The 14,465-nt window shown below is 45.2% G+C and overlaps 1 protein-coding gene across 1 annotated transcript in view; it reads right to left on the bottom strand.

Moving 5' to 3' along the window:
• Nucleotides 1–10,072: 10,072 nt before the first annotated feature.
• Nucleotides 10,073–14,465, bottom strand: part of LHPP (phospholysine phosphohistidine inorganic pyrophosphate phosphatase) — a gene marked incomplete at both ends in the record, with an annotated part of 15,709 nt that continues 11,316 nt past the window's right edge. The window contains one exon of the mRNA XM_010076507.1: nucleotides 10,073–10,164. Within this exon, the coding sequence (XP_010074809.1) occupies nucleotides 10,073–10,164 (92 nt within the window). The remainder of the gene's footprint in view (nucleotides 10,165–14,465) is intronic.

Raw genomic sequence — 14,465 nt, 5'->3', positions numbered from 1 at the left:
TAAGTCAATTCCTGACCCTGCCTGGGCTATCACCTGCCTTCCATGGGCTCAGTCGATGCCAATGAAATGTAACGGCAGCCTGACCATTTCTCAGCACACAGCCAGAAGTACCCTCATGCTTAGTCAGCCAAATCCTCCCCAAAGGCTGATGAAGTGAAAAGCAGCTCGTCTGCATCCGTTGCTGTGGCAGATGTCTATAAACCAGCTTGGCTGCAGGAAGGGTTTCGCTGCTGGGATGATCTAAGAGCATGAGAACCCCAAGAAGGGCTGGCGTGCCTGAAGGCTTTTCTCAGTCCCTAATCAAATCAATCGGTTTGATATTAGATTAGACACTGATATGGTGAAACTCTTCCCCTCTTTTCATTATCATTGTTGGTTCAAAATGCCCAGCAATATGCATGAAATCAGCTCTTGACATAGTGTTTACACAGCAACAGCAGTTTTTTTCAGCTTCATTTGGGACTCGGAGACTAAACACTGCCCATGGTTGTGCTTTAGGCACCTTTGCTATAACAGCATTATTATAAATAAGTAATGAGAATTTAAAAGGCAGAAGGAAAATAGATAATGGAGACAGCCTGTTTAAATATCACACTTAGCTCTCACCATCTGAAAAGAGCGATGAATTCCAGCGGGCACTCATCAACACCGAGGTAAAGGTGTCCTCGTGAGAGGACGAGCACAGGAGTCGCCTGGCAGCATCCAGAGGGAAACAGACCTCAAGTTTCAGAGGAAAACTGTCTACTGCGCTTTTTAAAAAAGACAAAGCAGCTTAGCACAGAAATATAAGGAACTTGGTTCAAGCAATTTGGATTTAGAACAACAGCAAGGTCATCCACGCTACCTGAGCACAGATTTTGATCAAACCCCTGAAGGTCAGCCTGGACAAAACTGCTTTCAAGGATGAGAGAGCTGAAACCAGGGGAGGTCATTCGGTACCTGGCCATCTCCGACACTTCCATAGCCCCCATGAGCAGCATCCATGCACCGGCAGTCTAATTCACGCAGCCTCAAACCACAACCCTGACTGGTATCACCAGATACCGCTGGGTGGGCTGACGGTCAGAACCTCGATTGTAGCTCAATACCTTTTAGCACACCTGAAAGGAAACAAAACTGTCACGTTTATGGATCAGGCTCTGCCTGAACGGGACCTTTTTTTGCTCATATAATCTCCCCTCGAGTTGTACACAGACAACGCTCACAAAATCTTTTTCTGACTGTGGCTCAAATCCTTCTCCTCCATCTTCAGGTTTTTTGTTCCCCATTCCCTCTTTCGCCTAATTCACAGCCACTGAAAATGTGCTGTCTGATCATGCATTGATGCACACATTTAGCACTTCTGCACAGAAAGCAACAAATTTGGAAGCTTTTCCAACTTCCCCTCCAGATGATGTCACCCTGGGCAGGCGCCAAGCTGGGTTACAAGTGAAAATCCTTCACTTCAGGGTCAGACATCCTCCTATTTTTAGGTCTGATTTCAGTGTCACGCAGCCAACAGCCGAGTTGAACAGTTCACATTATTCAAGTGCAAACTCCTGGCCAGAGTTCGAACAAAGCTCGGCTTTGTGGCAGGTGAAGGGGCTCTGCAGCACAGGAGCCCCTTTTAAAGGCAGGCAGCAGCTGCTTTGCTCAGCACGATGCTCCGGCAGTTCACGCCAAGATGAAAACCACTTCAAGCTCCCTCCCATCCACAAAATGCAACTGTAAATCCAAAACCAGGGGTTGAATTTGATCTGGCACTGCAGAGTGAAATAATAGTGGCGAAATAACTCTTTGTATTAATTCCCCTATTTGCAACACACTGCCCAGCCAATGCCTCTGTTCTGCTTTGGTCATTTAAGCAAACAATGTGTTGCTGTGGGTAGAGCTGGTCCCCACCGAGCCCAGCCTGGGCAGGGGGCAGAGGAAAATTCCTCAGAGCAGGTCCAGCCACCCTCTGAAACGACCAGAGTTCCCGAATGGCTCCACAGAAATTATATACACATGGGAATGGGCCTACGGACCGGGAGAAAAAAAGGGAAAAGCTTTTGAGATGAATCGTAGAATCACAGAATGGTTTGGGTTGGAAGGGACCTTAAAGCCCACCCAGTGCCACCCCCTGCCATGGGCAGGGACACCTCCCACCAGCCCAGGTTGCCCAAAGCCTCATCCAGCCTGGCCTTGAACCCCTCCAGGGATGGGGCATCCACAGCTTCTCTGGGCAGCCTGTCCCATGAGCTACAGGTCGATACAAAGAGTGAGAGTGTGGGTAGCGGCCCATCGTTGTTTTTAGGGAGGACGCAGACCCCACGTAACAGCACCAGCCCCGCGTGCTGAATGAGCTCATTTTTCGGCAACCTGCGAGCGCGCAGGGCTGAGGTGTAACCGTAGACGCTGTTGACAATGACTGAAAACCACAGACGAGAATCATCATCGTTTCAGGGCAAAGTGTGAACGTGAGTCACATCCCAGCGCCAGCTGCAAGCTGTCCTCATCCCCAGCGGAGAGCCCTGCCCGGGGCTGGCGGGGGAGCACGGCTCTTCCCCCAAACCCCTTTTCTCACGTTACGCTCTTACTCCTGCCACGGTACATGAGCACTCACGTATGGAGCCCTCGGAGCTTCCCCGTGCTTGCAGAAGATCGAAAGCTGGCATTGCCGGGTGCTTTATTTTTAACTCCAGGCAAGTCACATCACGCCTCCCGACGCGGATGAAAACCAGCCGCCAGCCCCAGCCCAGCAGAAACAACTGGAGGGGCAGCAGTCCCCATGTCTTGGGGCTGCTCCCTCGGTCTGAGCAGGCTGGCAGCCCCACTCCCATGCACCTCAACAAAAACCCGTCTCCGTCACCTCCACGGCTGCTGGAAAAGCCACATGCCTGCAGCAGAGCCCCCAGCAGGGCTCTGGGACCAGCCACGATGGCTGGTGGTCCGCTGGGCACACCCCACCTCTGAGCACCCAGCTCACCCTACAACTGCACGGCTGCGTGCCCGAGCAGAGAGTGATACACAGAGCCCTGCTCTGCATCTCAAGAGCAGAAAACATGGCAGGGACAAGCCAGCCACTCCGGGTATGTTGGTTAAACCCACTCTTAGAGGAAAAAACGAATATCCCTAGATAAGCATGCAGGTGACCCTCCAGCATCCACAGCTGTTTGGTGCTTGCAGGGTGCCAGCACAAGGTACTGCTCCAGCACCGTGGCTCCTGAGCATGTTTACAGCGTGAGGAAGAGCCCACGCCAGAAGATTAAATTTCAGATACCAAACCATTTGCTCCGAGGCAGTTACATCAGCAGCTGACTTGGCCTGCCTCTCTCTCCCTTTGAAAACAATGCTCTGGTTTTATCAATCATAGCGGTCTCCCCTTCTGCTGTGATCCTCGTGTTGCTCACAGAGAGGACTCCACGCACCAAGCAAGACGGGATGACATTTAACTACAGGAAAAAAAAAAAAGTATGCAGAGAAGAGGAACCTGGGTTTAAAAAAAAAAAAGGAAATCTCTAGTGAAACCACAATCGTGCAGCAGTCCCAGCTCTCCCATTTCTGCAGCACATTTCGACACGTTCATTAGCATTGTTACGGAAATAAAGCAGTTAGCGATTGGTATGGTATTCATCATCCCTGTCAAATGTTGAACAAGCTAATACAGCTCAGCATTCTGCAAGGGACAAGTGTTGAGAAACCCTGCTGTGCTCCGCCAGCTCCCAGGACTGCTTCACTGTGGAATTTTTCTACTGCAGCCTTACGCTGGCACAGAGAAAAAGTCCCTAAAGATAAAAATAAGAAAGAACCCCCTTCCTGCCCCATCTCATAGGCTGTACCGCTCGGGCTCGTACCAGGCTCGTACCGGGGGGGAGAGGAACACAAACACGTTGGAGAAGCCCCTGCCAAGGGCTCTGGCGTTACTCACGCAGATGCACAGTGTGTACAGCCGTGTCAGGCGGAGGAAGGCTGCCAGCCCATGCTGGCATGTGCCACCGAGACATCGAGGCACCAGAGTAAAAAGAGAAGAAAAACAAAATGGCCATTAAGTTCGGATGCTTTTCAGAGAAGGGTCTGGAAGTGGTTTAGTCGCACACATCCAGCCCACCCGAGCGACGTGCCGCCTCGCTGCCTCTTGTTTCTAGTAGCTGGCACTGGTACCACCACCTCCTCTTTCAGCGCTTTATTGATCAGCTTCACGGAGAAATGGAAACCTTTCAGGCATCTGCCTCTGCTGCTGCATGCTTTGTGGGGATGTGAAGCAAGAGGGGAAGCAAAACTGCAGCTCAGACTGATGTGGTCACTACCAGCTTGATCTGCAGAATGCAAATCGCTTCCTTTCGTAGGGGTTTGAGATGTGACAGCTGATTAGAGCAGGACTGCTAAGGAAAAGTCAGTCGTTAGACAGGTAGAGAGCAGGACTGTCGAGACTGCTGTGTTATATTGCTTTTCCTCACTGACCTGACACATTCCTCCCTCATTTACCCTTGCCCCTACTCTCACCACACTGATCTCTTTTCTGATATTCACACTCATTTTTTCAGAACAGCACATGAGCATACATACAGCACCTGGCATGGCTACGTCCTCAGCACACTCTGCTTCCCCGAGGTTTACTATGGTACCAACAAATAATTACCCTGCTAATAAAAAATAAAACTTCAAAACTCCCATGTCTTTTTTAGTCTGAAGATAACTAAAATTTATTAAGTATTAGTTACAAGGTAGCAGAACTCTCTATTCACCCTTGCTCCTTTCAGGTGTGTTTTAGCTCAGGTATAATCTGCATTTAGAATAGGGTAGAAAAGAAAAAAGAAGGAAGAGGAGGAAGAGGAGGAAGAGGAGGAAGAGGAGGAAGAGGAGAGGAGAGAAGAGGAGAGAAGAGAAAAGTTGAAAGGGACCTACAATAATCACCTAGTCCAACTGGTATTTCTAATATCAAATAGTAACTTTACTGGTAAGTAAACATTTGGCTATGTTCAATTAAGGAAACAGAAATAGTCAAGACACACAAAAGATGATTTCTTTAGAGTCAAAGGGTAAAATCTTCTGCTTCCAACTTATAGTTTAACAAACACCAAATTGTGGTCAAGAAATTGATAAACACATGTGAAGATCTTCATGTGGGCAAAGCAAACTGTGATCTGAATGTGCAATAAATGGTGAGTGAGACTGTGCCTTAGGATTGCCTGCAAGCAGCTATCACACCAAAATGAAAAACAACTTGCTGACACTAGATTTTAATAAACATTAAGACATTAACTAACCTGAATTATAATAGAACTTTTTACAGTGTAAATAGACAGTGGAAGTCTTTCCGTCTAATACTTGAAACAGGCTTAATTATCAGGACTGTGAGGCCATCAAAACGCCTCTGGTTCTGTTTCAGCATACAGGGAGTGCCTCTGCCTGTTGGTTCTCATTACGCACTTCTGGTATGCTCCACCAGGACCCAGGAGATGTGAACAAACTCATAAAATTGTTCATCTTGGCTGCGGTTAGTAACGCAGCGAGCAGGAAAACAAGGGTGGAGGGATGCTGCTTCTCTGCAGAACACTGAGATGGGACTATTTCTTTGCAAAAAGCGTCATGAGCTTTCATTTACTATTACAGTGACAGCTGTGAATTTATCTACGGGTGGAAATACTTTTTTTTAAGAATAATTTTATAACTTCATTTAGGAGGTTATTATAACGACCCACCCTGTTTTTCTCAGTCCCTAATCAGTTGACAACGGCAGCCTAAAAGACCTTTCCTCCGTCACAACTTTTGTCTTGATCACATCTAGATTTTTCTCCTAGTAAGCTGATTTTCTACAAATCTGTACAAATTCTGCATGTTTTCTTCCATCAGATAAGAGGAACGGATCACAAGCCACTTTCTTAAGAAAGTCAGGATAATTATTCGCAGAGGATAATTATAACGTGGGGAAACTGAAGAACAGGAACACGAAGTAACTTGACCTAGTTCTCCTGGAGAACAGTGGCAGAGCTGGAGAGAGATGGCAGCGCTCATGGGCCCCCGTCCTTTTATCCTCCATCCCTGGGGTATCCTTTATGTCTGTAACGAGGGAGCTCAAGGATGCTGCGGTATCAGCCATGGCCATGAGATAAATCCCTAATCAAACAAAGAAAACCTCACATGGGCTGTGAGGAGATGAATCCATACTTCCAGACCCTGAAAATATTTCAGAGCCCACAGGCGAGCAGGGGCAGTGGGTACCACTGCTACGAATATTCCCGGGTACCGCCGCACAAAAAAAGCTCCTTACAAATCAAGACCTGTAAATAACAACAAGGAGAAAGGGGTAAGTAATTCTTCCACCCTGCCAAGAACCACTTGCAATTCGATGCACCGACGCACCTGAAAGCTGTTGCTGAATTTATGGGGAGACAGCTTGGAAAAGCCTCAAAGTAATTTTTCCCTGCTCTAACTTGCACACTACAAAGAAGAAGGAGGATATTACACAGCATTGCAGAATCAATAGTTATTGTGGAAATTATCGGTTTGATGTCAAGGCCAATTAGTTGCAAGTGGAATTAGCACATACCATGTGCGGGAAGACAAGTACACGTTCTTCCCTAGATGGGAAAGGTGTTGGCTACCAAGGACCTCCACACAGGTGTGCACAGAAACTTCGTAATTAGCATCAGATTTCCCAATGCTGAAAAACCTAACACCAGCTTCTCTCGGTACACAAGAGTCTGCAGCAATGACCTGATCTGTTCTGCAGACCAGACTGACCCTTTGCATTTGGATTTTACACCAAAGAAAGGCTATATCTGGCCAACCCAACCATGTTGGAGAACCATGCTGGCTGAGATCAACTCAGAACACCATCTTAACCCTACACATTGCCGTTACTGCCCTGAGTTGCACCAACAGAGATTTTATTCCACCTTACAGCTAGGATTTATTACATTTCATGGACTGATCTATGCTATGCCTGATTTGGCTACTGAGAAAGAGTCCAACACTTGAGATTAAATCCTGCTGGAAGATGAAGTGCTTTAGAGGAGAAGATAAGAACAGATGCAGGAGTGGGGAACACGCAAAGCTTGTCATACTAAAGGGAATCGGCTGCATGAATTTTATCAAATCTAATTTTCAGGACTTCCACGCAAAGTGGTGTAAAACTGAATGTTTTTGCAGGAGCTTAATCCACACTTTGAATGTCACCCTGGGAGCAGCCAACGCTGAAGAAGACCTTGCAGAGCCCAGGGAGGAAGGCAGCCCCGGGACTCCACGCACACCCCTTCAGCTTCTCCTCTGAACCTCGACTTGCCTGCCGAGCCAACCGCCCCACCCCATGTCCACAAAACCAGTTCCTCAGCTCAGGGGGGAGCTGGCATCTGTCACCACTGTCACTGAGCAACCAATTCTTTCCGTAAAAGGCTTGCAGGGCCAAAGGGGATTTTTTTTCCTCTAGCTTATTAAAGCAAGTGAGATGCACCAAGTTGCTTTGCAGCCTGCGATCTGCAGGCGATTGCACTTTGGAATACAATAAACAGTAGAGTAAGCTTGGCTTACCGTGTTACGTTACCCTTGGCGGCACTTGGTGGGCAGCAGACCTCAAAGATGTTCATGTAAATGGCACTGACCCCTGAAATAAGGAGAGCTGCCGTGATACACACTTGGGCACCGGTGATGACAATGTCTGCCAGTCAGGGACAGCATTTAGGTGAGGAGGGAGGGGTACAACAGAATCCCTTGGACTTACAGAACGACATGCAGAACGTCTTCACTGGGATAACTTGTGCAAATAATGTCATCTCCACGTATCCAGCAGCAATTCCTCAGGATAGTTCCTCTGTTGTTATTTATTTTATCCTCAAATCAGCTCTGCATCCATTTTGCCGAAGTGAGGCACCATTGTTGTGGTGAAAATGGAAACAAACTACTCATGGATGTCGAAACACAGAGACAACTCAACTGGGGTGATCACCCATGTCCTGAGCTGCGAGACTCCCAGAACTGAAATCTGCGGAAATCCTACTGCACCAACGCTCCGCGTCCACACCAAAACCCTGACACCTTTGGGCTCTGCGCTTCTTTTGCAAAAACAGCCTCAGCTTTCTGGGGAGGTCTGGAAGCTGTGGCTAATACTGAAGTTCATGTGCTACCGGTGCCATCCAGAGGTACTTGGGTGTAGCACACAGCTCTGTGTCTGCAAGAACTACCACACAAGTGAAAGAGAGGACCTGTGCATAATCTTCTGTATCAGACTTTAAAGTAAACTTGCCATGAAATAAATGAAAAATAACAGAAAAGAGAATTATCTTGCCCATCGGCTTTCATTCTCTTTGTTTTTTCTGTCTCCCTCAATATTAACTGTGTGTTCTAATTTTCCACGTACACTAAATCAGTCATTCTTAAAAATATATACATCTCTGACCCCTCTTGGCAAACACGAGCTATTTCATTTTACTCACCATCGCTTAAAACAAGACCACCTCAATTTAGAGAGACACTTATCTGTATTTCATTGCCATAAAACAGTACATGATGTCAAATAACAGCAACCACGCATTAAAACAGGAAACGTAACCGTGGAAAACAATCTTTTTTTCCCCATCTCAAACAGTTGGTGACTCCCTTTCGGCTGTGAAAACATGACTCAGACTCAGTACAAGAAAATGTTTTTCCAGCATATGATTATACATGTTTATATGTGTGCGTATTTCTACAGTTTATGGCAGCTGCCTGAATACTTCGCATGCAGCACCACCTGTGCCATGTTTTATGATGGGCAGAGTATGTCACAGAAGATATCTGTTCAGCAGCAAAGGTCTAATTTACTTGTGTGCAGACATACTCCTTCACTGACACCCATATCTGTGTGACATTAAGATGTGGATTCGCAAAGTGATCCCATTAATATCAGAATAAAATCAACCGCTGAATCCTTATTTTCTCCTTTAGGAAATTAATGGGATTACACAGATTACAGACAAATAATCCCAACAGCACAAACGATATACTGTCTTTTTTAATCTTTGGGGTTTTTTGAGCTTTATTCAGCTAGATAATTGATTTTGAGATGTACGATATACACGATACAAATATACCTAACTACAATACACTCGTATCTATCTTTTTTTTCTCAGAAATCATCACTTACTGGTCCATTAGAATTAAGGCACTGGGTATTATTTTATCACGTTGCACAACCAAAAATAAATTTGAGAAACAGATTGACTTGAAAAGTAACTAAAAAACTTTTTAGATAGCCTATGGCAAGCACCATTCTCACTCTGCACTCGGGTCTCCCATCAGCAGCTGCAGGGAGGCAGCTCTCGGGTCAATGAAAGCACAGGATCATGGAGACACCCGCCCGAAGAAAGGTTTGAAGGGTCATTTGAAAGAGGCGAGTGAGCCGGCAGAAGCCTGCACGCTGATAAGACGGGAAGTGGAGAAACAGCTCTCACGTTCCAGACATCTCAGTGCTGAATACGTGTCTGGAGGAAACAGCAGACATATGGAGTCCTTCAAAAAGCTGAGAGATATGACCCACAGAGTTGACAATCTCATTTGAAAATCTTAACCCTGCTAGGAGTTTCAGACATGTCTTATATCAAGTGTACAACACTTCCATGCAGCAGCAAAAAAACACAAAATAAGCAAAACCCAAGAAACACACCAGTTCTATGCACTGTGATGAAAAAAATTACAACAGTAATTTAACAGAAAATATTTCTTTAAAAGATCAAAGACAATATGTTTTCCCCTTCCTGCCACTTTCACACACACAGCGTTTTCCCAAATTGCATTTTGCAAATGAAAATGTCATCATCCACCCGAGCCTAACTGCTGCACAAGGAGGTGTTTGTTCAGACAACAAATGCAAGCGTACATTGACGGCAAATTTGTGCCACCAACGGGAAAAGATCAGGAAAAGGCATGAAAAAAAATCTGGTCTTGCGCATTTGTTTTAAATGTGTACCAGGTTCCAAACCGTGAGTCCTTTTCCTTCAGAAATTAACATGTTGTATGTAAATTAGAGTGCAGCGTCATTTAGCAGAAAGGTAAACACAAAAATCATTATCAACAATTATTTCCCCTCTTTCCTTGATTGCCCCCCTGGAGCGCAGGGTGTAGGGTTTGCACTGACCTGTACTTCCCCGTCCGCACTTGCAGAGCTCTCATACCGCACCGCTGGGCACCTCCGACATCATTCACGATATCATCTCCAATCATGATGGCCTGTCAAAGCAATGAAATACAGAAAAACTGGCGTCAAGCGGATTTTATTCCTGCCATACGTCACACTCCTTTGACATAACAAACAACTTGATCTGATGCTTAATACTGCCATCAGACAAAATAAACAAGATAATATTGTCATCGTATTGATTAAAAGTCATCCCACCTTGAAAATAAGTCATGCTTTAGCTTCTCGAGCAATGTATTGGTGCAGTACACATCTGTACAATTTGTAATCAATCACAAAAATCAAAGTGATTTGGCACAGAGTTCAAAGATGTTGAATTTTATGAACTAAGGCCTGTTCTGTTCCTAACGATCCATTCATATTATGCTCCGAGCAGTTTAAATTAAGCTTAACTTTTTAAAAATTTTGAAATACGTAAACTCGATTGAGTAGATTACCTAAAAATATAACTGAGAAAAGACCTTCTGGTTAAGATTTGTCTGAGTGTCTGATGAAAACATGTAGCATGCACGCTGCCTTCCTAACTTTGTTAAATATCTTTGTTAAATTGAAGCATCTCAACCGAGGGGTCTTCTTCATTGACAACCACGTCTACAAAAACTCAAGTGCTTATTATCATCCTGCATTTAAAATGATGACATTTATTTTATTCTTCAAATTTAAAAATGGTTGGCCTGGGGTCATTTTATAGTGTCAACAAAACCCAGAATATACATGAAATAGTAATCTTCAATTAATAAACAAAAAATCAGCTTTCAACCATCTAAAGGCGTTCTGGATTACTCTGAAGAGAACAGAGACACCACCTAAAGCTGGGGAAACACACTAGCTTTGAAAACATGCAATTTAGCTTCTCTATCCAATTTTAAAGCGTGCTTTTGCACCTTTTGTATCAAAGTTGAATTTTATCTAAAATATATTAATTAGTTGCATCTTTAACCATTTAATCTTCGTCTTGTTGAATTAGCCTCCTGCTTCATAAGCATGACTGCCAGGCTCTCACAACCACGGCACCTTGCAACTCTAGAAATTCCTGCCTGAATTCCCATTCCTCCCATGGACCTTTGATTATTTTCATACCTGCACGGCAGATCTGCAGAGTCGCTATGCAAAGGGTTTCTTTTCTTACTAAAGAAATTGCTCTTACGTTTTGTGTGGTTTGAGCTTTTTCTAGGGTCTCTCGTGACGGGTTCTTGTCCCACGTATGGGGCTTGGGAGGTTAAAAGGCATGTTGGCAAGGGATTGCCTTAGATGGTGGCGAGGTTACTGAGAGCAGCACCAAGGGGGACTCCGCTGGGCACGCACAGAAAGCCAGCCCAGGGTTTTGCCATCTGCAGAGAACTGATAAATAGCCCCTTGTCAGAGAGGTCGTGGGAATGAGACGCACGCGGCAGAAGCAGGGATCAGCTTCTCCAGAAGCAGCAATCTACGGGAACGCTGAGTCTTTTCACACAGCTGGCTGCAGCTTTAAGGTCAAAAACATAAAGAAAGTCTGCACTGCAGGCATCATTCCAGTTGAGTTCTGCCTAATACAAAATCCTCCTCTTCCTTTGCCTTCACGTGGAAGCACTTATTTTTCACATAGCATGCAACCATACAACAGCCAGTTCATCTCCTGCCCCCCTCACTTCAGTTCCCACTCTGTTGGGCTGGACCAAATCATACATATTGAAGAAATCTAAAAATACTAAAGCTCCAGAGCTATTTTTCCTAATCATCTAATTACAACAGAATCTTCTCCCACGTATTACGTGGCATGTAAAGGAAATCTAAGGATATACCTAAAGCTCCAGCCGAACAGAAGAATTTCTGAGAGCATTCATAAACCAATCTGAGCTACGAACATGTGTATCTGGAACAGCTTCAGCTGATAAAAATGAAATCCTCTTTTGAGTAACGCATCAAGTGTGGTGTGCAAGATTATATACAGCATTTACCAACCCAGCCTATTTTCTACGTTGTTCACACGAGGAATGATCATCATTATGATGGGACATAATAGGATGCCCTCTTGACGCTGATGTAGTTTATTTTGAAACAGTTTATATATACCCACCTTCGCTTCATTCTGCCTAGAAGAGTCTAAGGAGCAGAGAGTCATAAGGACTTGTGACAACGGGGTCAGAGCTGGGGAAAACATGCCCATAGGGAAGGAGCAGCAGCATGCTTTGGGACGTGTAGCTCTGCCTTTCCAGCCCTCCGCTCACAAACCTCTTCAAAGCCCACCAGACCATGGAGGGCTCAGTCTTTTTCATCCTTTCATTACTGGACCATTTTCCTTATCCACTCTGCTCAGGGAAACAGACGTGTTCTTAATAAGATGCCTTCCCCTGTAGATAGTTCACCTTTCCTTACCGCTCCTCCAAACAAGCAATCCAGCATGAGATGGGGAGAAAATGACGGGTTAATTTTAAGTAATTAGTGAATAAAGCATGTACATACAGGAAAACAGGAATAACCCTACTGTTACATGCAGAGCTGCAAAGAACCTGCCCATATCGCTCCCAGCCAACCACCATTACCAATCACCCCCCAATCACTGGCTTTAATAGTTTATAATCCGTTACAAAATTCCTTCCAACACTTTCCCAAGGGGGACAGGGAACATCTGTGGGGGGACCCCAGGGAGTCCACAGGGAGGAGCCCAGGAGCGGACCTGCCCTCCACCACCCGCACGCCCTGGCTCAGCCTGAACCCAGATGTTCAGCACAAGACTTCTGAAACAAAGACAATTTCAGTCCTGCGTTCCCAAAATCCTAAAAATTAACTTCCTCTGAAAATGGGAAAGGGCAGAACAGGGCAGCCCACCAAGCACTCGCTTGCCAGGGCTGTATTTTACGCTGTCCAGGTAAGTTTTTCTGCAAGATGCTCAGCAGCTCTGCAAGTGCAGCTGCAGATGAGCAGCGATGCCTGTCCAGGCCAGCTTGTGGCATACGCATACAGAAATGTACTCCAGCCCCCAGGGATTTCACAGATTTACTATCGGTGAAGGGCAATAATCACTAAAGGAGGAGCAATTATTCCCAAATCATTTAGGATTTAAAAAATCATTGGCAAGAAGATAGAGGTCAAAAGGTGTACTGTCAAGGGAAATAAAAAAACCTCTACCTGTCAAACCTGGGTTTAACTTCCTCTCTGACTGCAATATGGTAAGAAGAGAGACAAAGATATAAAACTGAAAGGTCACATACCCACTGAAGGCAAGAATTAAAAGATGCACGTTTGTGTTCACATTTTACAGAGGGAGCACCCCATTAATCTGTTCAATTATTCTGTGGAAGTTACTTTTTTTATATTGGCTAAAAATTTACTGAGAAGAAAGGCAAAAATGCAGCGAGACAGTCTCTCTGATTTTACAACAAATCATCAAAGAATTAAAATGGATGTAATTTATATTTTCCTACATCGTATAGCTAGTGCGAGACGGTGCATGTGGTTGGACACATACAGTAAATAACGACCACATGTGCCAAAGCTGAGTGAAGCCACTGCTTCTGAAGGGTCCCCATCAAACTCAACCCAGATCAGCAGTGACAGTGGAAGAAATGAACATGACCTCCAAGAATTTGGGGGTGGGAAGGCACAATATAATCCCCACTGGACCAATGTCTGTGGCATAGGAATCACCATCACAGTCAGCAATCTTACTGGTGGTGTCTGGGCCACAGAACTGGAGCTGAATGGAGGTGGGGACTGGCTCCTCTTACCCGCAGAAGCAGCCAACACTAAGAAGACTTCAGGGATGCTGGTAGGGTGGTGAGTGGGAACCTCGTGTATCTCGTGTCTGCAAACAGAGTTTTAATATTCACTAAAATCATAGAAAAACGTTTGAGCAGAAAAGGATCAGGTATGGTACTTTGGATGCTGAAGTCTGTGGAGGATGCAAATGAAGAGATGCACAGAAGGATGTGTGCAAACTTCAACAGAATATTTAACCCGGTGGATGTTTCTAGAGTCAAACATATTTATGCCTAAGTAAATTTTTGCTATAGGCTTAATAACCTTAATCAAGCTAAATGTGCCAGGGACATAAGGAACTAAAGCTTATACACAAAATCTTGATTAATGTATTAAACCCCGTTACAAAAGAGATATGACACATTTACTTTTCTCCCTATTCTCCTTGGCCCAACCAGTAATCTCCCAGGCTTCAGGATCCCATACCACTGTTAATTATGTTTCTACCTTGGAACGACTAGCTGTGCAAACATCAAACACGCAAAGGGCATCACATGTGGCCTCTGACCTGGGAGAAGCTGTACAACAAGGCGGGTGAAACAAATAAACTCATTAACCCTCCAGGGCAGATTTCCAAAGGCTGCAGGGTCAGCCA

The sequence above is a fragment of the Pterocles gutturalis genome, unplaced genomic scaffold (assembly GCF_000699245.1).
Source record: "Pterocles gutturalis isolate BGI_N339 unplaced genomic scaffold, ASM69924v1 scaffold35303, whole genome shotgun sequence".
NCBI lineage: Eukaryota > Metazoa > Chordata > Aves > Pterocliformes > Pteroclidae > Pterocles > Pterocles gutturalis.
Note: the sequence above shows the minus strand (reverse complement) of the source record. Positions and strands in the feature narration are given on the sequence as shown.